Genomic DNA, 25166 nt, shown 5'->3' with positions numbered 1-25166 from the left:
TTAAAAACAGATGTTCAAAAACAACAAAAAAAAGTTTTTGCATGCAAGTAGAAAATAAGATACACAGGCAATGGGGCGTAGAAATTTATCTTGCCCTACAAGAAAGGAAGGGAAAAGGGGATGGGAGGGGAGTGGGGTGACAGAAGGGAGGGCTGAATGGGGAACAGGGCAACCAGAATATACGCCATCTTGGAGTGGGGGGGAGGGTAGAAATGGGGAGAAAATTTGTAATTCAAACTGTTGTGAAAATCAATGCTGAAAACCAAATATGTTAAATAAATAAATTTAAATTAAAAAAAAAATCTTTAACTCTTGTAGGAATTCTTGTTGGGCTTCTTATCCTATCTGTATTTTTCTTTGGGGGCTTTGCGGGTAGATGTTTCTAAGTCATTGTTTCTCTCTGTTTATGTCACTAGCCTCCCTGTCACCATAGTAGTTCTTCATGATTGGGCTCTTTTTTTGTTCATTCATTCTTCAAGCCTACTTCTTTATTTTGGACTTTATGTTAGTGTTGGGTTCTGCTCACTTTTGGAGCAACTGGCCTGATCTTCTGTCCTTTTGTGTCCTGCTGCTGCTTTCACAGTTCAGTCTTGGGGCCTGCAAATTTTCAGTACTCCCAAAGTGGTGTGGTCTAGATGAGGTTTATTCATTCACCGGCCTCCTGGTCTGAGCTCTCCAAGTACCTGACCCAGGTTTGGGTCCTATGGTTTGTGTAGTTGAGCTTCAGTAGACTGCTGGACTGTTACTCTTTGGTTCTGAGTGACTAAATTGCTGACTCCCTTATGGTCTTGATCTTCTGCGCCAGTTATTCTATTGTGGGCTTATGTACTGGGCTAAAGGTTAGAACTGAATCACCTGCTCCTGGGCTCAGAGCCACATAGCTACTTTTCCAGAACTTGTTCTGTTCTCAGTGTTCAGGTAGGCCCTGCACTCACTTAAGATTGTTCTCTTCTGCCTTGGATCTGTGATCTGGAACTGGGTAATGAGTGAGAGAGTTGCCAGATGACACCTGCTGCCAACACTAGCTCAGGGGTCACTTGGGAGCTCTTCCTGCCCTAGTGCTCTCTCCCAGCTTCCTTTCCATTCCTGGGTGCTGGACTGCTCCCCATCCACCTTCCACCACTGACACTGGTTTCCTACTATATTCTTTGCCAGCTCCCACACCAGTGTAAACAGAAATCTCTGTCTTTCTAAGCTAGCCTAGGCTAGAAAAACTATTCGCTGTGACTTTTCCTTGGCTTTCCTGATCAGAACTCAGATAGTTTTTAGGTAGTCCAGTGATTCTTACATTATCTCTCCTTAATTTTTTTCCAGGCCATTGTTTCACATTTTCTTCTTTTTTAGTATTTCAGCTTTGTTTTCATATTTCTTTCTGTCTCCTACAGACATTGACTTCTGTTTGGTCCACTCTGATTTTTAGCAATAAGCTTTTTAATTCCTGTACTAAGCTTTTCATTCACCTTCTAGCTTTTCCCCCTAGCATTCTCATTTAGTTTACAATATCTTTTTTAAAAGTTCTTATTTCCTCTCTTCCAGGAATTCTAATAGACTTTGTTGGCAAACTATAGCTATATTTGAGCTTCTACCCATAGTGACTGCGGAGGTATGCTCTTCCTCTAGGTCTATGACCTAGATGTTCTTAGATCCATAAAATTAATTAATTTTCAGTATCTTCTTTTGCATATTGACATTTCTAGCCTCAATTCCTAAACTGAGATTTTTTGTTAGAGCCAATTGTTCTTGCAGTCTCCTTGGATGGGATGGTGGGCCCCCATTGTCTTGGATTTTGAGGCTGGCCCTCCATTCCCTGCTGTCTGCTGTTCACAAAATGCTGGTGGGTTCCAGGTTTGTTTGTATCCTCCAGGTAAGAGCACTAAGCTCTTTAAAGTCATCAGGGTTGGCTCAGACCTTCTTGCAGCAAAGTTGCAGAGCCCCATGCAGATTGATTGCTGTCCACAAGGTCCTTAACTACCCTGAGGCCTTAGAGAGAGCTCTGATCTAAAGGTATCAAACAGGAGGGTGCATGCCTCCGGTGTGCCCAGATTATTTGGAAGTCCTCACACTGAGGAATCACTGTTCCATTAAAGCAGCAATGTATAAGTTCTTGTGAAATTTAAAGAACAGCAGATTGAAGTCTGAAGATTTGGGTTTAAAACCTCATCTCTTGCCACTTACCACCTTCAGGGCAATGGCAATGTAAGTACAGCGTAAAAAGTCCTGGTTCTAGAGTCAGAGGACCTGGATTCCCATCCCATCTCTGACGTTTGTTACCTGTGTGACCTTGGACAAATTGTCTGACTTCCCTATCTCCTAGCTCCATCATCTGGAAAAAGAAGGTATTGTACTCCATTACCCCTAAGGGACCTTCCACCTTGGAGTCCTTGATCCTGTAAACCTGTGTGACCGTGGACAAAGCCCGTCACTTCTCTAGGTCTCCATTTTCTCCTCTGTAAAATGAAGGGGGTCAGTCTGGAGAAATATGTGCGGATTGTTTCCCAACTAGATTATAATATTAGTTCCTAAGTGGCTATGTCTCTTTTTTTTAATACAACAATTATTCCCTGATAACTTCCACACTCACCACTATGCATACAAACAGGTAAGCAAAACTGACCATCACAGTGATTGTGCCTGACCATATATGTGTCATTTTGTGATCTTCTACTTCTCTATTGGGGGTGGGGGTGGGGGAGGTAAGTCTTGTGATTCTACTGAAGTCATTGTCCTAATGACAAATATAAATGCAGATGTCTCTACAAACAGTAAGTCATTTACCACAAAATCACAAAGTCTGAGCATTGGAAGGGAGCTCAGTGATTATGTTGTCCAACTCTTAACTGACCAAGAATCCTTTCATTCAATATTTTGTTGTTGTTGCTGTTTTTAACCTTTTTTCTTTTCTTTTCTTTTTTCAGTGTGGTAGACACTGGAAATTCAAAGACAGGGAGGACATGGTTCCTGCCCTAAAGAAGTTTCTGTCCTCCTAGCCTAAATACTTCTAACAAACTTCCATGCAGCTTCTACTTGAAGGCTTCCAGTGAATGAAAACCGAGTACCTTCAATGGCAGCCTGTTCTACTTTTTGGTAGCTCTAATAATTAGATAGTTTTTCCCTACATCAAGCTGAAATTTGTCTCTATAACTTCAGCCAGTGCGTTTTTCCTGGTTCTGCCTTCCAGGGCCAAGCAGAGTCAGTCTGATTCATTTTCTGCATGTTAATCCTTTGGTTACTTGAAGACTTTTACTATGTGCCCACAAGGTTTGCTTTTCTCCTGGCTAAGTAAAACAGCCCCAGTTTCCTCAGCCAGTCTTTCTTTGGCATGTACCAGTGAGCTCTGCTGTATATCTGATTCATTTTGGTTCTGTGCCAGCACAATTTGTGGCATTAATTTCCTAAAACATTCTTAGGTTTATATGCTCTCTGATGCAACATTTTTTTGTATTCTCCTTCTATCACTTACACAGCTACCACCTAGTTCATGCCCTCATCATCTCTTGCCTGGACTGTTTAAATATCCTGCTAATTGGTTTCCCTACCTCAAGTCTCTCCCCACTCCACTCTGTCTTCCACACAAACACCTAAATGATTTACTTTAAGGTCAGGTCTGAACATGTCAACCACCCCACTCCTCCCCCACACACTTGATAAACTCCAGTACTTCCTTTTGATCTGTGGGATCAAATAAAAACTGTGTTTGACATTTAAAGCTCTTTACAATCTGACCTCTTCTTACCTTTCTATTCTTCTTACATATTACTGCCCTTTGCAGAGTTTATTATCCAGAAATATGGGACTGTCTGCCATCTTTCAGTTATTCTTAGTTGAATAATTCCATGATTCCATAGAATAAATTCACCTATCTCATGGTAGTCCTCTAAGTTAGTTTGCCAATACTTGCCTTCCATTCCAGGAGGAAGAGATAAGCACTTTTCTATTCCCGTTTCCACACTTAAAGGTAAAGCAGTAGTATTTTCACCCAAGACATTTCTTGAAACAGCCAAACAAAATCTCTAATATATGGAACAACTATCACCCTTTGGTGAGGGGAGGAGTGAGAGCTAGAGAAAGAGACCAATCTGGAGACTTGAGGGACTGGTCTTTCTCCTCTTCCAGCGGGAGGCCAGAGACTTTGCTTGCAGAATGGCACTTTCTTCCGTTCTCCCAAAGGCAAGAGTCAGGTTTGCAGTGGAATCATATTTCTCCTCTTCCTGGAGTAAACTGGAGATCTGGCAGGAAATCCAGCACAGTTTTAAGGCTTTAAAACTGTCACTTCTAGATGCTTCTTACTGCTACCCCATTTTTCCAGTTCACCCTTCCTTTAGAATTGAGATCATGTTTTCCCCAATGCAGGGTCTTTTTTAGCTCCCTAGTTCCTTGGAGTTGCATTGATGTTTGGGGGTTGTTTTGTTTTGTTTTTATTCTGGGCCACGCTCTGTAGTCATAGTCCTATCTTTTTCAGGTAAGCCACCTAATATACGTAGTTGATGAGTTGGAAGAAATCTCCGGAGTCATCTAGTCTGACCTATTCCTACAAAGGAGTCCCTAGTCTGTGTAGCACAGACTTGAAGACCTCCTTGACACAATGCATTCTACCTTTGCATAACTGTTAGGAAGGTTTTTCTGACATGTGAAGCCTAAATCTGCCTTGGCAAATTGCTCTTATTGTTCCTACTTCTTATTTTTGGGACCAAACAGAACGAATCTAATGCCGCTTTCACATGACAACCCTTCCAATACTTGAAATACTGTGAAGAACCCCTTCCTCCTCTCCTGCCTTGCCTCCGCATCTTCTCATTTCCAGACCAAACATTCCCATTTCCTTCACCCAGTCCTTACATGGTATGAACTGAAGGCCCTTCACCATCCTGGTTACCAGCTTATCAATACCCTTCCTCAACTGTGGCACCCAGAGCTGAACATAATACGCTACATCTTGTCTGACCATGGCAGAGTACAGCAAGACTATTACCTTTTTATTCAGCCAGTTAGTAAGCAAATGCTGTCTTATAGATCTATGAGTCATTTACATAAAGATGATAATTAAACCCTTGGAACTGATAAGGTTACCAAGAGTGTGTAGAGAGGGAAGGGAAGAGAGGCCAGGACAGAACCTTGGGGAACACCTATACTTAGACTGGAAGCAGTGGCTCTCATAATGCAGCCCAGGATCCCATTAGCATTTTTTGACTGCCATTCCGTGCTGTTGACTAATATTGAGATTGAAGTCCACGAATTCTTCTCCCTTCTTCCCTCTCTCCCGTATTTTTTTTCAGAAGAACATTCTGTCCAACTATGCCATACCCATCTTGTACTTATGGAGTTGATTTTTTTTAGCCTGAGTGCAAGCCTTTACATTTATTTATCTCTATTAAATTTCATCTTTTTTGGATTCAGTCTGATATTTTTACCTGCCGTGATCTGTTTGGTTTTCACTCTTGTCATCCAGTTAGCACTCCCTCTGAACTTTGTATCATATGCAAATTTGATAAGCATGTCCTCTATACCTTTATGCAAATCATTGATAAAAATATTAAACAGCACTTGGCAGGCAAAGATTCCTGGGGGTTGGGGGTCTCCACTGGAAACCTGTGTTGCAACAATTCAGCTAGCAGCTACTGTGGGGGTGAAAGCCCAACAACAAGAACACTGCCAGCACAGGTTCTTTTGATCTGCTTTACTAAGGAAAGTAATGTTAAGGGGTTAACAATCTTATTTCAATCCAACATACAAACATCATTCACTTAGTTCAGGGGAAAAAGCCAGCACCCTGAACTTCAGAGCAAATACAAACAAATTACAAACATACATTATGAACAGACCAAATACAATTCATTGTTACCAAGAAGCCATTGACATCTGGGTGAGCCAGGAGGCTCTTAGAGTGGCTGCTCAGAGTCCCTTGCCTCCAGGAGTGAAAGCCTCAAGTAAATAGCTCTGTTCTCTTTTTATACACTCTTTAGCTGCCATCAAATGTCATCTGAGTTACCAGAACTCAAGCTCCTACTATTGGCTCTGGTCTTAGCAACTCCCCTTAGGACCCTGAGGGCTTCATGTCCGCATAGGCTTAGCACCTAGTAGATAGGGGTTTGGGCCTGGGGCTTTGCAGCTAGTAAGGCTCAGTCAAAGACACTTAATTTATCATTCTAAAACAGTAAAAAAAAGTCCCACCTTAATTGATATTACAACCTGTTGCCAGGTTGACATTGAATTACTAACACCTGTTCTTTGATGTTAGTCTGTCTGGTATATTGTGAGTGCTTAATGCCAATGCTTTGCCTTACTGCCAGATAGAGCAGTAAGGCAAAATTCATGACCTCAGAGAGGGCCATGGACATGCCTTAGTGGTTCAGAATTGAGAAGTATAAGGAATTCTCTAGGTAGAAGGCAGAGGATCAGATTCAAGGACCAATGCCCCCAATTTGACATTGCAGCAATAATATTCCAAAACCAGTAAGCCCACCTCACTGTAGTAACAAGGAAATTATAACAAAACATTATAGCAAAGAACCAAGCCATACTTGTAACTTCCCCTGCTAGGGCCTTCCTGTAAAAGATCACTCGTGAGTCCTAACTCTGCTCCCAGCACTCCCTCCTACGGCTCTGCTGACTCTGAGTTCCTTGATCTCTGCAACTCTCTTGTTCAGCACTCTCTGCTCTTCACTCTCAGTGCTGGCTCTCTGCTTGTGAATCCTGCCGCTCTCTGCTGAACGACCTATTCAAAATCATGCTGGCATTTTGCGATTCTAACTTCCTTTTCTAGATGTTCATAACCATCTCTTTAATAATCTTTCAAAATCAGTTTCACTGACCTATGGCTTATAGACTTTCTTTCCTTCCCTTTCTTTGAAAATCAAGATATTTGCCCTTCTTCAGTTCTGAGGAACTATCTCATTCTCTGCCATTTCAGATGTCATTGACAGTAATTCTGCAGGCATAGCCACCATTTCTTTTGGTACCTGAGGATATAGTTCATCTGGGCCAGGAGACCTGACTTCTTCCAGGTTAGCCAGGCATTCTCTTCCTATCTCCTTGTCTCGGGCATCAATTTGCTCTTAACCATTTTTGTTCTGTCCTTTCTCAACCCAAACTCTTTTTCCTTGAGAGAGAAAACAAAAGTAAAATATGAATTGTACTGCTGTCCTTTTTCTCCATTGTCAGTTACCACTGTTCTTTCCAATTGAGAGAAATGGTTATTTTTCTCTTATATTAATAACCAATTATTAAACTAGGGTTAAGGTTTTCCCTTCCTATTTCTTCATTCAAAGCCAGGTTTCTCAAGGACATTTGACTGTGATCCAAAATTTACCCCACTCAGATCATCTTATCTAAGTGGAATTCTTATCCCACCATCATTCATTGTTTATTGACTGGGTAGGGGATAAATCCTTTTGTATAGATCACACATTTCCTTGAAATGAGCCTCTGTTTATCTATGAGGGACATAATCAGTTGTTCCAATCCCTCATTAGAATAAGCCCACCTGGCAGAGCCAAGATGGCAGCTGGTAAGCAGGGAATAGTGTGAGCTCCATACCGAGACCCTCCAAAAACTTATAAAAAATGGCTCTGAACCAATTCTAGAACAGCAGAACCCACAAAACAGCAGAGGGAAGCAGGGCTCCAGCCCAGGACAGCCTGGATGGTCTCTGGGTGAGGTCTATCCCACACAGAGCTCGGAGCTGGGAGCTGGGAGCTGGGAGCTGGGAACGGAGTGGAGCAGAGCCCAGCCTGAGCGGCGTGGACCATCCAGACCAGAAGCCGGGCGGAGGGGGCCCTAGCGCCCTGATTCAGTGAGCTGCGGCAGTTACCAGACTTCTCAACCCACAAACACCAAAGACTGCGGAGAACGTTAGTGGGAAAAGCTGCGGGAGTGGAAGGAGTTCACGGTTCGGCTTCCAGCCCCAGGGGCAGCGGAGGTGGGGCAGCTACAGCTGTTGTTACTTCCGGCTCCAGGCCCACCTGGTGGGAGGAATTAAGTGGCGGATCAGAGCAGGGGTGCACAGCCTGCCGAAGATCTGAGCCCAGTTCGGGTTGGGGGTTCTTGGGGAAGGAGCAGTGCTGGTGTGGCAGAGCTGGCACCTCCCCCCCAAACGTGGAACATAGAACTCTGTAATCTACAAGCAGTCATACCCCACTGAAAAACTCAAGGGTCAAGTTAGTTGGCTGGGAATATGGCCAGGCAGCGAAAACGCACCCAGATTCAGTCTCAGACTTTGCATTCTTTCTTTGGTGACAAAGAAGACCAAAACATACAGACAGAAGAAATTAATAAAGTCAAAGAGCCGACAACAGAAACCTCCAAGAAAAACATGCAACTGTGTCCAGGCCATGGAAGAGCTCAAAAAGGATTTGGAAAAGCAAGTTAGAGAAGTAGAGGAAAAATTGGGAAGAGAAATGAGAAGGATGCAAGAAAACCATGAAAAACAAGTCAGTGACTTGCTAAAGGAGACCCAAAAAAATACTGAAAAATACACTGAAGAAAACAACACCTTAAAAAGCAGACTAACTCAAATGGCAAAAGAGCTCCAAAAAGCCAATGAGGAGAAGAATGCCTTGAAAGGCAGAATTAGCCAAATGGAAAAGGAGGTCCAAAAGACCACTGAAGAAAATAGTACTTTAAAAATTAGATTGGAGCAAGTGGAAGCTAGTGACTTTATGAGAAATCAGGATATTATAAAACAGAACCAAAGGAATGAAAAAATGGAAGACAATGTGAAATATCTCCTTGGAAAAACCACTGACCTGGAAAATAGATCCAGGAGAGATAATTTAAAAATTATTGGACTACCTGAAAGCCATGATCAAAAAAAGAGCCTAGATACCATCTTTCAAGAAATTATCAAGGAGAACTGCCCTGATATTCTAGAGCTACAGGGCAAAATAGAAATTGAAAGAATCCATTGATCGCCTCCTCAAATAGATCCCAAAAAGAAATCTCCTAGGAATATTGTCGCCAAATTCCAGAGCTCCCAGATCAAGGAGAAAATACTGCAAGCAGCCAGAAAGAAACAATTTGAGTATTGTGGAAACCCAATCAGAATAACCCAAGATCTGGCAGCTTCTACATTAAGAGATCGAAGGGCTTGGAATGCGATATTCCGGAGGTCAATGGAGCTAGGATTAAAACCTAGAATCACCTGCCCAGCAAAACTGAGTATCATGTTCCAAGGCAAAATACGGATTTTCAATAAAATAGAGGACTTTCAAGCTTTCTCAGTGAAAAGACCAGAACTGAATAGAAAATTTGACTTTCAAACACAAGAATCAAGAGAAGCATGAAAAGGTAATCAAGAAACGGAAATTGCAAGGGACTTACTAAAGTTGAACTGTTTTGTTTACATTCCTACATGGAAAGATGATGTGTATGATTCATGAGACCTCAGTATTAGGGTAGTTGAAGGGAATATGCATATATATATGTTTATGTATATATATAAGTGAATGTGTATGTATGTATATATCTATGTGTATATGTATGCATGTGTATGTATGTATATATATGTGTGTGTGTATATATATGTATGTATATATATATATGTGAGTTGAAGATGAAGGGAAGATATCTAAAAGAAATAAAATCAAATTAAGGGATGAGAGAGCAACATACTGAGAGAGGGAGATAGGGAGAGATAGAATGGGGTGGATTATCTCGCATAAAGGTGGCAAGAGGAAGCAGTTCTGGGGGAGGAGGGGAGAGGGCAGGTGAGGGGGGAATGAGTGAACCTTGCTCTCATCAGATTTGGCCTGAGGAGGGAATACTATACATACTCAGTTGGGTATCTTACCCCACAGGAAAGAAGAGGGAGGAAGATAAAAAAAAATAAAAGGGGGGGATGATGGAGGGGAGGGCAGATGGGGGTGGAGGTAATCAAAACAAACACTTTGGAAAGGGGACAGGGTCAAGGGAGAAAATTCAATAAAGCGGGATGGGTTGGGAAGGAGCAAAATGTAGTTAGCCTTTCACAACATGAGTATTGTGGAAGGGTTATACATAATGATACATGAGTGGCCTAGGTTGAAGTGCTCGACTTCTTAGGGAGGGTGGGTGGGAAGGGAAGAGGGGAGAGAATTTGGAACTCAAAGTTTTAAAAACAGATGTTCAAAAACAAAAAAAAAGTTTTTGCATGCAACTAAAAAATAAGATACACAGGCAATGGGGCGTAGAAATTTATCTTGCCCTACAAGAAAGGAAGGGAAAAGGGGATGAGAGGGGAGGGGGGTGATAGAGGGGAGGGCTGACTGGGGAACAGGGCAACCAGAATATATGCCATCTTGGAGTGGGGGGGAGGGTAGAAATGGGGAGAAAATTTGTAATTCAAACTGTTGTGAAAATCAATGCTGAAAACCAAATATGTTAAATAAATAAATTTAAATAAAAAAAATTACTCAGCAAAGGAAAAAAAAAAGAATAAGCCCACCTTCATTATAATATTTATTCTCTCATTGGTTTTTAACCAGTCAGAGTTGATTCTTTCTATCTGTTGGGAATACCTACTCTTCCAAGGACACATACGCATTGATCACCCTCCATGATGCCTCTCTGCTTTACAAGAGAAAGTCAAATGACTATCCTTTATTAGTCATTTGGTAGCTGTAATTAATAAAATGATTCTTAATTACCCAGAAATCATGTCTCCTGAACTTTTGTTTTGTAATACAACCCAATCTGTGGGCCTGGCCCTTTGATCTTTCTCTTTTTCCCTAACATAGCTTAAAACAAAAAACAAAACCTTTTTGCTCTCTTTATCTTTTCTTGCTAAAGTTCATTCTGAGCTTTATAGTATTCCTGACCCTTAGTTTTACAGAATTGTGCCATACGTATTTTCGTATTGGTCTTCTGTGACCTAACCTCTTGCTTCAATCTTTCATACTTGCTCTCAAAGATTTAAGTTGGTTGATAAGTTCTCTGCATCCACATGGTGTCCACATTGATCTCTTTGGTCAACTCTGGTTTTTCTACATCATGGAAATTATTTTCCTTTGTCTTCTTTGTCTTTAATTTTTTTTTAACCAGACTTGTGATTTCACTGCTATAGTTAACTTCCTCTTCCAGTGCAGATTAGTAACTACTGTATAACCTAGAGTCACTTGGGAACACTAAAAAGTTGTGACTTGTAGAGGGCCACATAATCACAGCATGTCAGAAGCAGTACTTCAGACCCAGTACTTTTTGATTCCAAGGTCAGCTCTTTATCCACTGGCTAATCCACTAAAGGCAAGAATGAAAATCTGAGGAGAAAGAGTAAAATCATGATTTAAAAAAACAACAACTCATATTTCTCTTCAGGGAGACAACATATACATAAATCAGCACACACTACACACATACGTAAGCATGCATGATATGTTTGTGTGCACATGCATGTATGTGTGTGCATACGCCATGTACATACGCAAACATGTGTATATGTGCATATATACCTACATGTGTGTATATGTGCATATACATATATACACGCATGTGCGTGTATATACATGTGTGTATATGTATGTAACACATGGAGTGGAAATGCAGCAGCAGCTAGGAGAATCAGGAGAGGCTTCATGAAGAAGGTAGGGCTTGAGCCGAGTTTTGAAGGAAACAAGGGATTGGAGTTGGAAGTGAAGAGGGAATGAGTGCTTTCCGAATAGAAGGAGCAGCTGGTGCAAAGTTACAGAGACAGGAGATAATAGTGTCATGTGTATGAGAAACAAACTTGTCTCCCTACATTTTTTTTTATCCAGACCTGTGATTTCACTGATATAGGGAACTCCTTGTGTGTAAATTCCTTCCACCGATGCAAAGCTATAGTTATTCTGCGACTTAATGTTTTAGAGCCACATTCTGGGACTTATTGCCTGGAACACCAAGAGGTTCAATAACTTGCCCAGAGTCACACAGTATGTGTAGGAAGCAGAACTTGAATTCATATCCTCCTGACTCTGAGGCTAGCTCTTTATCCACCACACCATGTTGCCGCTACTCTTTTTCTACTGTACCACAGTGCCTGGCATCTCTAATTCATGTTGCTTGCTGCCTAAAATTTGGACAGTTTTGTATGGACATTTGAGGATATAGATTTTACTACAGGCTCTTCACTTTTGTTTCCTATGAATTGAGAATCTCATCTATTATTTTTCCTCTCTATGGTGTCTGGCTTAATAGGGACATGTGCGTGCGGACACACACACACACACACACACACACACACGTTTCACCCTTCCCCCATACTTCTTAGTTTAACATCCAAGCAAACACTGTCTTATACGACTGTGGTCTCATTCTCAGGCACCATATTCTTAGCCAGCTGTTCACTTCCGAGATCGACTTTTCTCTTTGCATCCTTTGCTTTTGATGGGCAGCTGTGCGAAAAACACCACCTGTGCCCCTGTGATCTTCAGTCTCATGCCAAGACTTTCTAATCTTTGGCAAATGCTTTCTGGGTTCCTCCTGGCAGTATCGTTGTGCCCATATGGATCACTGGAAGTGTCTGATAGTCATCCATTCTGACAAGCCATGGGGAGGTTCTCCGTTATGTCCTGGATTCATGCCCCTGAAGAGCAACAGATGTCTCTGTTGTTATCAGGTTGATAAATAGGTGCCTTGATGCTTCTCTCTCTGACCCCTTATTAGTAGATATTTCACCTAACATCTTCTGTGACTCTCCTTTATTTCCAGCACAATACCTGGTGCATAGTAGAAACATACTAAATGCCTATTGATTGATTGATCATTTCTTTGAGGACAAGCAGTTGTTCCGTCCTCACAGCATCTAGCTTCCTTCCTTCTACAGGTGTACAGCTGTCCTTTTCCTCCCCTTCCTCCTCTGTGTGACATTCTTCCATATTCCAGCTTCCTGATAAGGTCAAATTTCCCTTCTGCCAGGGAAGGGAATCTGCAATTTCAGGTCCTTTTCTCCATTAAAGCCCTGTTTCTGGTTTTTATGGGAATGTTTCATTGTCCCAAGTAATACTTGGAAGATAGGTGCTGTTACTTTCCCAGTTTTACAGATGAGGAATCTGAGGCAAACAGGGTTAAGTGACTTGCCTAGGGACACTCAGGTAGTAAGTGTCTGAGACAGGATTTGAACTCAGGACTTCCTGACTCCCAAGTTCAACACTTGATGCACTGTACCACCTAATTGCCTAAGGTATATTTTACTCTCAGTGCCCAGGAGTCAATATTGGTCAGTTTCTTGATCCAAAGGTTTGTTTTCCTTTACACTATTGTCATCATGTACATTGTTCTCTTGGTTCTGTGTATTTCACCTCAGTTCATAAAAGACATTTCACGTTTCTTAGAATTTTTGACATTTCTTATAGTGAAAGAATATTTAATTACATTCATATATCATTTATTCAGCCATTTCCCTGTAAGTTGACATTCACAATGTTTCTAGTTTTTTCCTCTAATAAAAAGTGTTGCTGTAAATGTGTTTGTGTGTATGGGAACTTTCCCTGACTATGACCTCCTTGGCCTAGTGGTTGTATTGCTGGAGTTTGTACAGTTTAGTTTCTTTTTCCAGTATAATTCCATGTTTTCCTGAACTGTTGTTGTGCATTGTATGCCTGTCTTCCCATTACCCTTTCCCTGCTGTTGTTAATACTTTATTTACTCTGCTATTTACACCGTGCTCTCTGATAACTGGAAACTTTGAGTAGCCACCTCTTTTTCTTAGCTGATAGGTAGGTAGTGAATACTAAGATCACTGTTTTTCATATCAGATCATTTGTAAACTTTTTTTAAACTTTTTTTTGTAAACATCCTCTTAAATTTTGTTGTATAAGCCTGAGAAAAACAGTGTATCAATCATTCCACATTTTGACAGACTGGAGTAATGTAACTTTATATTAACAAATATTTACTAAATGTCGCTTACAAATGTATAACATTTCACCAGGTACTATGAGAATATAAAGGCAGTAGAAGATATGTCTCTGCCTTGTAATACTTGTGATCTGGTTGGGAAGGTAAGACGTAAGTATTTTTGGTCCAGATCTGTGCTTTCTTCCATGTAGGGAACCAACATGTAGAAACTCCTTCCATCAGAGCAGATCTATAACTGTAATGTATGTCTGTAATTTAAACAAAGTTGCCTGGGGCACTGAGAAGTTAAGGGCCTTGCCCATGGTCACATAAACAGTGTGTATCAGAGGTAGGACTTGAACCCAGGTCTTCCTGACTCCGAAGCCATCTCTCAAGGATAGGAAATGAGGACCTCCCTAGCTTGATTCAACAGTTCCTTCTCCTGCATAACCTTCATCATCCACCATCCACCATCCATCTCCTAACACACGTGGTTGCCTTGTTACTCAGGTGATGAGGAAGTGATATCAGAAGCCTGTGCCTCTGGTCCTCTGAGCCAGCCGAGTTTCAAGGAATGTCTCAATACCTTTCAAGGAAAAATTAGCCTAACCTACATGGGGGAAGGGTTACAGTATTGCTTTTACCACACTGTCTTCATGAATCCTTTTATTCTTCCCCAGGTAATTCTCCGCAGCACTCTGTGGCTGTTCCAAACCATTTTTTCTTTCCTCAGGCCTCCCATGCACCATCCTCCTCCCATTGTTTCCATAGAGCTTCATACTAAGGGAGAAAATGGAGGCCGTTAACTGGGAGTTCCTTCTCCCCTCCCCTGCTTCACAAAGCCTTTTGATATCATCTCCATTCTCCCCTTCTTTACTCCAGTGTCTGATGAAGAGTTGGCCTTCTTGCTAAGGCCCATCTGTGTGTTCCTTTGATCCCATCCCTTCCCAACTCCTCTAGCAGATTGCCCGCACAGCCATCACTCCCTGCCCCAAATCTTCCATCTTTCCTTGTCTCCTGTATTCTTGCCCACTACCTGAAAACACAATCAGGTCTCCCCCATCCGTAAGAAGCCTTCACTTAATCCTACTGTTTCCTCAAGCCTGTCATCCAAATCTTTCCTCCCTTAAATAGGCATGCCTCCATGACTGTCCCTCCCCCTTCTCAGCCTTTACACCTCACTTCTGTGATGTCACGGTCCTCTTGGAGAAGGAAGGACAAATAGCAGAAGCAACAGCAACCTTTATAATCCAGTTCCTGACTTCATTCTTAAGTTGGAAACATTCTCTCCAGAGTTACCAAGGATCTCCTTCCTCATTCCTCATAACCTCCCTGCAGCTTTAGACACAGTTGGCTACCTTCTCTTCCCAGATGTTTTCCTCTGTAGATTTTTGTGACATCACTTTCTTGGTGATCCTCCTCACTTTCTGACCATTTCTTTTCAGGCCCCTTAACTGAAAGTATATTTTGGGCCCTGTTCTCTCTATACTCTTTCTCTTGGTGACCTCATCAGCTTCCACAGATTTAATTATCATCTTTAGGCAGTGTGCCAAGTGCTGGCAATGCAAATAAAGACCTGCCTTAAGTGATGAGGGAATTAAAAGCCAGGGGAAGCTTACTACCAAGAGCTTCTTAGAGGATATAGGTTTTGAGTTGGGCCTTGAAGGAAAAGCAGGATAGGAAGGACATATTAAGCTTGGCGGACAACATAAATGAAAACATAATGGTTATGTATGATAAAAAGACTGACTAGAGCTCCGGTGATTTGTTAAGGAACAGGCAGTTGGTCGATAGTGAGTGTCAGGCTGACAAATTTAAATTTGATCTGATAGGGAAGTAGTAATAGACTTTTGAGTCAAGAAAGAGGCGATGAAAATGACATTTTAGGAAAATTTAAATGATACTGACTAATGTTCAGGTTTGATTTGTGTGAGAAGAAAGTAAAAGAAGATGCATTAGGTGAAGGAGAAGTACAAGAAGTGGCATTTACAGTTTACAAAACACTTTGTCATTGCTCCCGGTTGAAGCACAAAACAACCTTGTGAGGTACATACTATAGATATTCTCAATTTAACGCAGGACAGCCAGCGTTTGTTACTATTATTATCGTTTTGTACATACTTATGTGTACGTGTCGTCTCCCCGTATAAGCTGTTTCACTGTGATGGTTTCATTTTTGCCTTGTATCCTCATTGCACAATGACTGGTGCATAGTAGGCACTTAATAAATGTTTGTTGATTGAGGAAACTGAGGCTTAGAGAGATTAATTGACATGCTTATATGGCTAGTATGGTTAGAGGCAGAATTTGAACCCAGGTCTTAGCAACTACAAGTTTGGCATTTTAGCCACTGTGGAATACTCTTGTGGATATTGTCATTTAAAAATATGGACAGTTGGTAAAGGTGAGCCAGGTGATGAGAGACATGGTTTTGTATGTGGTGACTCGGAAGCAGTAGTGGGCCATGGTCCAAGCGGATCTATCCTATATTTGGAAGTATGAGACTAGAGCCGAGGTGAAAGGTTGAGATTTGAGGTGTAGCTTTGGGAGTGAGTTTGGAGAGAAAAGAAAGGGGGACTGAGCCCTGGGGGGATGCCTGTAGTCATAGGCTGGGAGGAATGGTTAGAGATGAGAGAAGCTGGAGCTTTGGTAGCACAGAGTGACAGAAATAGTTCGGAGAGAATTTCAAGAATGCAGGGATTGGTCTGCATTATCACACGCTGCTCTAGCGGTTAAAGAGGACGAGGACTGAGAAGAGCCTCTGTGTTTGTCTGGAAAGAAAACATCGATGACCTTTGTTAAAGCACTTAGAGGCATTGGGGGTAAGGGGGGGAGGGGGCGTGTTGGTGGTGGTGGTTTGGGAGCAGAAGATCCTGTTTACTTGGCCAGGTTTGGTAGTGAAAAGGCAAAGTGAGAAGACCAAAAGCAGAATCATTTGAAGTTCTTTTAAAGTAGGAAAACCATGTCATGTTTGAAGGCAGAAGTTAAAGATAAAAGGAAATAAGGAATAAGTGTAGTAGAAAGGTCCCTTAGGAAAGTGTAATTCTGGAATTCTGATAAAGGGGAAGAGGAATATCATCCTCTGAAACTGGAGGTAAGAATGAAGGGATAGATATAGAGGTAGGAGACAGAGGTCCTCACAGAAGCACAGGAGAGACCTCATGATAACCTATTTCAGTGCAATTAAAAAAAACAACTTACCTCTTGAAAGTAATGAAGAAGAAAAGGGGGGGAGGATCCAAAGGAACTCTGAGAGGGGAGTTCCACAGGGAGTCAAGTGAGACAGTAATTAAAGGATTGTGGCTCAGGAGTAAGTGTGCATAAGGTGAACAGCATGAGCTTGTGCTAGACCACGGCTTTGAGGTTGTGTAACTCCATCCAGCAGCTCTGTGGACAGAGATGATGGCGGTGAGGCAGAGCGATCACATGGCAAGAGTCAGAGGAGGGAGAATTTGACTAAGTGACCTGTAAGGACTCATGTAGTGATCTTATGGCCTAGCATGAGGAATAGGTTAAGAGGACAAAGTTAGGGTGTGGATAGAACAGCACTAAAGTAGGGTAGGTACCCTGAGGCCATGGGTAGGGGCAGACAATTATTAGATCCAGGATGGGGTAAAGATCTGCGTGAAAAGGGGAAGGGTTGTAGTCATAGGCCCCAGTGAGGGTAGCAGGTGGAGTGGAATTAGGACATCATCATCCTTCTAGCCATACTTTCTCACCTTCAAATAATCCTTGACTCAAAAAAAAAAAATCACAGAATTGGAGAGTTGGAAGGAACCCCAGTAGTCAGCTAGTCCAATCCATATACAAAAGAAATCCCCACTTTAACATACCTGTCAAGTGGTTAGTTATGCTAAGACTTTCCCTTATTTCACACTGCTCTTCTTCCCGACCTCCCATATCCAAGCAGTAGTTAATTCTTATGTATTCGACCTCCGAAGCACCCCTCACATTGTTCCCTCCCCCTTTTCTCTCCTAGACATTACCCTAGTTTAGGTTTTTGTCACCTTTTCCGTGAACTATTGTAATAGTTTCTTTACTGGTCTCTACCTCCAGTGCCTACTCTATGCAACACCTTTCTTTGCCTTAAGGAGCTTACTTTCTTTGGGGGGAAATACAGTATGTATACAGATCACTAAATATAAGTTAAGTAAATTCAGGGGGAGAGAACACTAACAGCTGTGGGAAGTGACATCTGAACTGAATCCCAAAATAAGCTGGGGTTCTGAGAAGCAGAGGTAAGGAAGGAGGAGGAGGCATGCCAGGCATGGAGAGAGGGCACCCTGTGGAAAGACCCAGAAGCGGGCAGCAGGTGAGGTATAGAGTTCATGCAGCAGCAAGTAGGCCAGTTTGGCTGGGATATCGTGTGTTTAAAGGGGAATAGTCTGAAATGCCATGCAACATAAACACGAGCCAGACTCAGAAGTTTGTATTTTATTCCAGATGGAGTAGGGGGCCATTGAAGATTTTCAAGCAGGACAGTGACGTGGTTAGAGCTGATTTAAGGATATTAATTGGTACTGTGTGGAGTATGGATTTAGTGAGAGAGGCAGACCAGAATCAGGAGACTAATTAGGAAACTTTTCTGAACCCAACCCCTACCTCCAGGGTGAGCTACTTTAGAAGTTGTTCACTTGAGCATCCTCACTTTATTTGCCTTCTTAACACATTGCAAAACCCATGAAACTTATTCCCAGGCCTAGATTGTGGGATCACAAACTTAGAAGGGCATTTCTAATTTTTTTTAATTTATTTTTTATTTTTAGTTTACAACACTCAGTTCCACAAGTTTGTGAGTTCCAAATTTTCTCCTCCCCTCCCCCAAACATTTCTAATTTATCTGAAAGTCTGCATATCTTCACTGTCCTCAGCTGTCACTACTAGTTCCACTTTTCTTTTTTTGTTCATTGTGTATAACTCTGTCTTCTGATCTCAATTCTTCTGCAACTTCATGCTTGACATGATGTCCAGTATCACTTAGCAGCCTTCCTCCTAAGATAGATTATCTCTGCTTCTGCTCTTTAGCAATGTTTTTTCTGTTTGGTCTAGTTTCCATTTTGAAGTATTTAGTGGTAAATTCCTGGAAACTTTCTTATCTGCGTCTCAGACACCCAGCTCATATTCATCATTAGCAAATCAGTAGTTGTGGAATCTTCAAATTGAAAGGAAGGATTTTTTTTTTCTAGTCTAACCCCTTCTGAAATATAGAATTGCCTCTATCCCATCCTCATAGGTAGTTTGTATTGTAATTGTCAACTAATAATTTGACATGAAGTTTTTAGAAAATTAAGATATTATTGGGCCCAAATTATAAATGTTAACAGAATTAATGACTTTTCTGTTAAACATGCCATTTTGATTAGCTGATAGCTTCTATTGGAGGCTGGTCATCAAAACAAATCTTAATATGCTGTAGAAAAGGCACTTACTATAAGAAATGTTGTCCAGATATAATAAAACTGACATCCTCCATCACTTTCTCTTCTTTTCTCTCTGCTAATGATGTGGTCCTTGTTACAAGGCTGTTACATGTGCCCTTGATCCTATCCTCTCCCATCTTCTACAGCAGATCGCCTCCTCAGTCATTCCCTCTCCATCCCTTTTTCCCCTCTCCCTGTCTCTTCTTCTCTCTATCTATTGATTCCTTCCCTGCTGCCTTCAAACACATCCAAGCCTCCCCCATCCTGAAAAAAGCCTTCATTAGGTCTTGCCATTTCTTCAAACCACTATACTATATCTCTCCTCTCTTTCTCAGCCAAACTTGTAGAAAAAGCCATCTACATTCATCTTCATTTACTCTCCTCTCCCTTGCTCCTTAACCCTTTGCAACCTGTCCTCCAACTTGTCATTCAGCTGAACTTGGTGATTTCTTAATTGCCAAGCCTTGTGATCGTTTCTCAATCCTCATCTGACTTGACCTCTCAGATCTAATGAGATAATATGTATGTAAAGGGTTTTGCAGTCCTGAAAGCACTACATAAATATTAGCTATTATTTGACACAGTTGATCTTCTCCTATGTATCTTCTCTGCTTTGAGTTTTCATGATATTACTTTCTCCTGGCTCTCTCCCTACCGGTCTGACCATTCCATCTCAAATCTCCTTGGCTGTCTTATAGTCCCTCCCATCTTTTTCTCTCTCTACTCTTCCTCTATTGGTGATCTCACCTTCTCCCTCTCCCCCCCTCCCCCCCCCCCCCCCCCCCCCCCCCCGCCACACACAGTTTGCCGGATCTTGCTATTTCTCCCTTCACAACGTCCCTAGTATTTGACCCCTTCTCTCTTTTCACAAAGTTCAGATTCTCATCAGTACTTGCCTAGATTATTGCAACAACTTCCTAATTGAATTAGATGTACCTCAGTTCTGCTCACTCCAGTCTATCCTTTACAGAGCAGCTCAAATGACTTTCCTAGTGCATATCTGACCATGTCACTCCTCTACTTTCTAAACTCCTGTGGTTTCCTATTGTCTCTAGGATAAAATAGAAACTCCTCTGTTTAGCTTTTCCATCTCTCTACCTTTCCAGCTTCATTGTACATTATTCTCCTTCCTGTATCCTGCATTTTAGTCAGACAGGCCCTTTCTCGCTTTTTCACACATGCCTTTGCACTGGCTGTCCCCTCCATCTGAAATGTCACCCCTCTTTCATCTCTGCTTAATAAAAATCTCTTCTTAACCACTTACATGGGCCAATGCAAAGTGAAATGTGCTGTGTACAAAGTAACAGCAATATTGTAGGATGATCCCGTGAATGACTTAGCTATTCTCAGCAATACAACGATCTGAGACAACTGAAGGACTCATGATGAAAAATGCTATCCATCCCCAGAGAAAGAACTGAATACAGATTGAAGCATACTTTTTTTTTAACTTTATTTTTCTTGAGGTTTTTTTTTTTTGGTCTATGTTTTCTTTCACAACATGACTATTATGGAAATGTTTTGCATGGCTGCACATGTATAATGTATATTGAATTGCTTGCCTTCTCAATGAGGGTGAGTGGGAAGGGAGGAAGGGAGAGAATTTAGAACTCAAAGTTTTAAAAACTAGTGCTAAAAATTGTTTATACATGTAACTGGGGGGAAATAAAATACTAAATAAATTTAAAATAAAGAAAAAAATTGGCAAATGCTAAAACAAAATAAAAAAAATTTGACCTCTGGGGGAAAAAATACAACCTCTTCTTTGAAGATGCAGCACTTCCTTCTACATGAAGCTTTTCCCCAGTCCTCCAACTGCTAGTGCCCTCCCTCCCTAATTACCTTGTATTGTGTCTTTTCTCTCTATTATATACATACTTAATATGTGTATTTGTCTCCCTGATAGAACATAGGCATCTCATGAATAAGGATTGTTTCATTCTTGATAGTTGCACCTACTGCTAGCTCCGAGTAGAGTGCCCAAAGAAATTTAGCCTATTTTAATTTTGGCCCCTATCTACTGCCAAGTTGTGCAGATCTGCTCTGGATCCAGTTTATCTGGAGAATATGGCAACTCAAAAAGACAAGTTCAGGAGACCCCTTAATATTCCTTAACTTTGGATATATAATTCCTTTAGAGAAAAGCAAGCAAGAGGGTTTTAATTGTATGGGACCAGTTTGTAGTGTCACAAGTGGTTAATTTTTCTGTGATAATGGTTTCTGCTTTTTTTTTTGTAGCTTCATTAAAGAACGCTCAAAAGTCAATGCAGTACCCTTGAAGAATAAAAAAGCCTCCAGTTTTCATGAGTTTGCCCGAAATACCAGTGATGCTTGGGACATTGGAGATGATGAGGATGAGGATTTTTCCACATCCTCTTTCCAGACTCTGAACTCTAAGGTTGCTTTGGCAACTGCAGCCCAAGTCCTGGAGAACCACAGCAAGTTACGGGTGAAGCCAGAGCGGTCCCAATCTACAGCAGCTGATATAACAGCTAATTTTAAAGTCATCAAGTCCAGCAGTGATGCCCAGCTGTCTAGAAATTCTGGTACGCCTGTCTATAATATGAACTCTCTCAGCAGAGACTTTCTTAGCAGAAGAAAAACATCTTTCAGTATCTATTCACTCAGATCTACTATGATGTGATGGTGGACACACAATTCCAAGGCATAGTCCCCCTTTTTGGTAGTATTCTGCTAACAACCCCTTTGTGTTTCACCCCTTCCCTTTTTATGGTAAGGTCCAGGGTTCATTAAATTTGATTGCTTCAAAACCACTTTACAATTTGTCAAGTTTAAGTGTACTGAGCTAGGGACTTTAAAGTGTATTGTGCATGGATTTTACAGATCTTTGGTTCCTTTGAATAGACTTTAACACTTGCAAAGAGCCATTGGCAAAAGTTTGACCTCTTTTCTGTGTCCAAGGTATTTTGAAACAATTTTTTTTCTGGAAACATTTTCCTGGTAGCCCCAGGTATGTTCATTGAGGGTGGAGTGGGGAACAAAGAATGAACAAGACTTTTTTTTCTTTTTAAGAAACTGGCCTGATCCTTTATCCCCCATTATACTTCCATATTTAGTGTTGCCTCTAGAGGTTTTGTGATTACTTGAGTCAGTTATCCATAGGACAAGGGAAAAGTGTTTCAATGGCTCAAGTATGTCAGGGCTAAACTTCTTAGATAACATTTTTTACGCAAAATTTTTGTTCTTAATTCATGAATAGTGAAATTGGTTGGGAGACCTTCATAGCAAACCATGAGGGTGATTCAGAGGTGACTCCTCAGCCCTCTGAGTCATGCCCCGGTGAGTTGTGTTGTGCTTCCGGTTGCTAGGGCCTTTTTATTGGGAACTCTGTTGAGTGTTGAGTGATTAGTAAGCAACACTGTGGCTATTGTAAGAGGCTGTGGAAGGGGCCTAGAAATTGAGGATAAAGTTGCCTTGTGGCAATCAGAAGTATTGGAAAGACATCCTTCTTTAAAATTCCTGGTTTTTTCAGTCCTTTTTTTGAAAGGTAGATGGCCTCTTATATTGGCACTTCTGCCAATCTTTGATGCCTGAAGATCTGAGGTAGCCCCTTCTGAGGACCTTATACACGCAGACATGAGGAGGAGTAACCAGTTCCTTTCATGTTTCCTTTGCTAAGCCTCTGTTGGATACACAGGCCCATAGGTCCTCCTATCTCATTAGCAATTTCTAATTTTGTTTCTATCTAAAGTATGTCAAAAATTGAAGCTGAGCTCTGGGGTTACATTATATAAAGAAATGCTACAGGGAGGTAAAATGATACATTGAAAAGAACACTGGCACCTTAATCTGAGGACTTGGATTCAAATTCTGCCTCAGACCTGTGGGACCTTAGACAAGTCACTTAACTTCTCTCAACTCCAGTATAGGAAAACTAAAACTATGTATGAGAGAAGACCTTCTTAGGTTAGAGAGTTGAGACCTTAGAGTCTGTGCACCAAGTAAATCATAAGGTTGAGGGTAGATGTTATAAACTTGGATTTCTTCTCATTTGGAATGAGAAAAAAAGAGTTCTTGGGGTTACTGGGCTAAAAATGAAGAGAAAGGTACTGAAGAACTTTACAAAACTGCCTAAATTTCTCTTTAAAAATTTTCCCAGGTGACACATGCTTAAGGAATCCTCTTCATAAACAGCAATCACTTCCACTCCGACCCATCATCCCCCTTGTTGCCCGGATCTCAGACCAGAATGCTTCCGGTGCTCCCCCAATGACTGTCCGAGAGAAAACACGCTTAGAGAAATTTCGGCAGCTCCTCTCTAGCCACAATACAGACCTAGGTGAGTTGTCATTGTACCACTAGCAGGTCATTTTGGTCACTTAATACTTCTGTGGCTCCATAGTAAGCATTTTATTAGAAAAGCTAGAAAAGTCAAAGAAAGATAAGGAAAGGGCAACTGTCTTTAGACTTCCTTGGTGTATTCTTCACTGGTCTTTTTAAAATTTTTCAGCTTCTAATAAAATGCTATTTGTGGAGACTCAATATTAAGTTAGATTAAGGGCTATTAAGGCTACCATTTAGATGAGTCTGGGTTCTGTGTCTTCTAACCTGGAGTCCCACAGTTCAAGGAGTAATTCAGGACCTTCTGACTTGCCTCAGAGGTGGATCTTTCTGAAGGTCCTGTTACTGGCTCAATCTGAATGGATTTTTATTTTTGTCTTTCAGGCAAAATGCTGAGCAGATGGGTTGGCACTATAGGATTGCAACCTATGGCTCTTTACTGTTCAGGGTTATTGATTTGTCCTGTTCCCTGTGCTTTGTCAAGAGCCAGTGGGGGGTGATAACTTTACTCTAGGCAGTGGTTAGATGTTTGGCGTCATTTGTCATTCTGGGAAAAATATAATCCTTTGAGGCTGTTATCTATTTGCAGATGAACTGAGGAAATGTAGCTGGCCAGGAGTTCCCAGGGAGGTTCGACCTGTCACATGGAGGCTCCTGTCGGTGAGTTGTGTGAGCTCCAAGCAATCCTTTTTGTCTGATTAGACAATGATTAGGCACATTTATCTTATTCTGTTGGCTCCACTAAACCTACCAGGTGTTGTACACTGGGGACAGTACCTCCTAATTGTCTCTCTTTAGAAATTTATTTGCAGAAAAGTATGTGCCTGATTTTAATATTTTTGTGTGTGCTTAACAGTCATCAACAAATGATATTTTAATACAGGGGGAACAAAAAGAGGATTGCCTATGAAACTGTGAACTTCTGCTATATGCAGTTTGTTTTACACAAGTGTATTTAAATTTTACAACACAGTAACAAAATTGACCTGTTTGTGTTCTTTTTTCTTTATTTACTCCCTTCTCTATCCCATTAGAAGCCCTTGCCTTATAACAAAAAATGTCAATAGTAAAACAAGTCAACACATTGGCTGTTTCTGAACCCTCTGCTCTGTCAGCCCTGCCACTAGACAGGAAGCCTGCTTCATTAGACTTCTCAAGTCATGACTGACCACTGCATTGATCAGAGTCTGGAAGTCTTTCAAGTCTTTCACTTGTCTTACTTTACATTACTGTGATCATCGTGAAAGTTCATTCATTCATTTGATAAACATTTATTAAGTGCCTACTATGAGCCAGGCACTGTGCTAAGTGCTAAGAATACAAAAAGAGGCAAAAAACAGTTCCTGCCTTCAGGCAGCTTATAATCTAAGGGTCTGAGTTGTCCTCCTGGTTCTGCTCACTTCACTCTGCATCATTTCATACATACAGATCTCCCCAGGTTTATCTAAATCTGTCCCTTTCGTCATTTCTTAAGGCATGATAGCATTACATTACGTTCACATACCATAATTTGTTGAACTCTTCTCTAATCAGTCGATATCCACTGTGCTTAGAGGTTTTCTCTGTAACAAAAAGTAACATATTGGTCCATTCCCACTGTCTTTGACCCTTTGGAGTCTATGAACTCTAGCTGGGTCCAAGGCTTTGCATAGTCATAAT

The 25166-nt window shown here is 41.3% G+C and overlaps 1 protein-coding gene across 1 annotated transcript in view; it reads left to right on the top strand.

Moving 5' to 3' along the window:
• TBC1D22B (TBC1 domain family member 22B) overlaps positions 1–25166 on the top strand; it is a 117433-nt gene that overhangs the window by 30696 nt on the left and 61571 nt on the right. The window contains exons 3-5 of the mRNA XM_036769093.1: positions 21444–21751; positions 23326–23505; positions 24097–24167. Of these exons, the coding sequence (XP_036624988.1) occupies positions 21444–21751; positions 23326–23505; positions 24097–24167 (559 nt within the window). The remainder of the gene's footprint in view (positions 1–21443; positions 21752–23325; positions 23506–24096; positions 24168–25166) is intronic.

Source organism: Trichosurus vulpecula, chromosome 7 (assembly GCF_011100635.1).
Source record: "Trichosurus vulpecula isolate mTriVul1 chromosome 7, mTriVul1.pri, whole genome shotgun sequence".
Taxonomy (NCBI): domain Eukaryota; kingdom Metazoa; phylum Chordata; class Mammalia; order Diprotodontia; family Phalangeridae; genus Trichosurus; species Trichosurus vulpecula.
The sequence above is the reverse complement of the archived record's forward strand: the minus strand, read 5'-3'. Positions and strand labels throughout refer to the sequence as shown.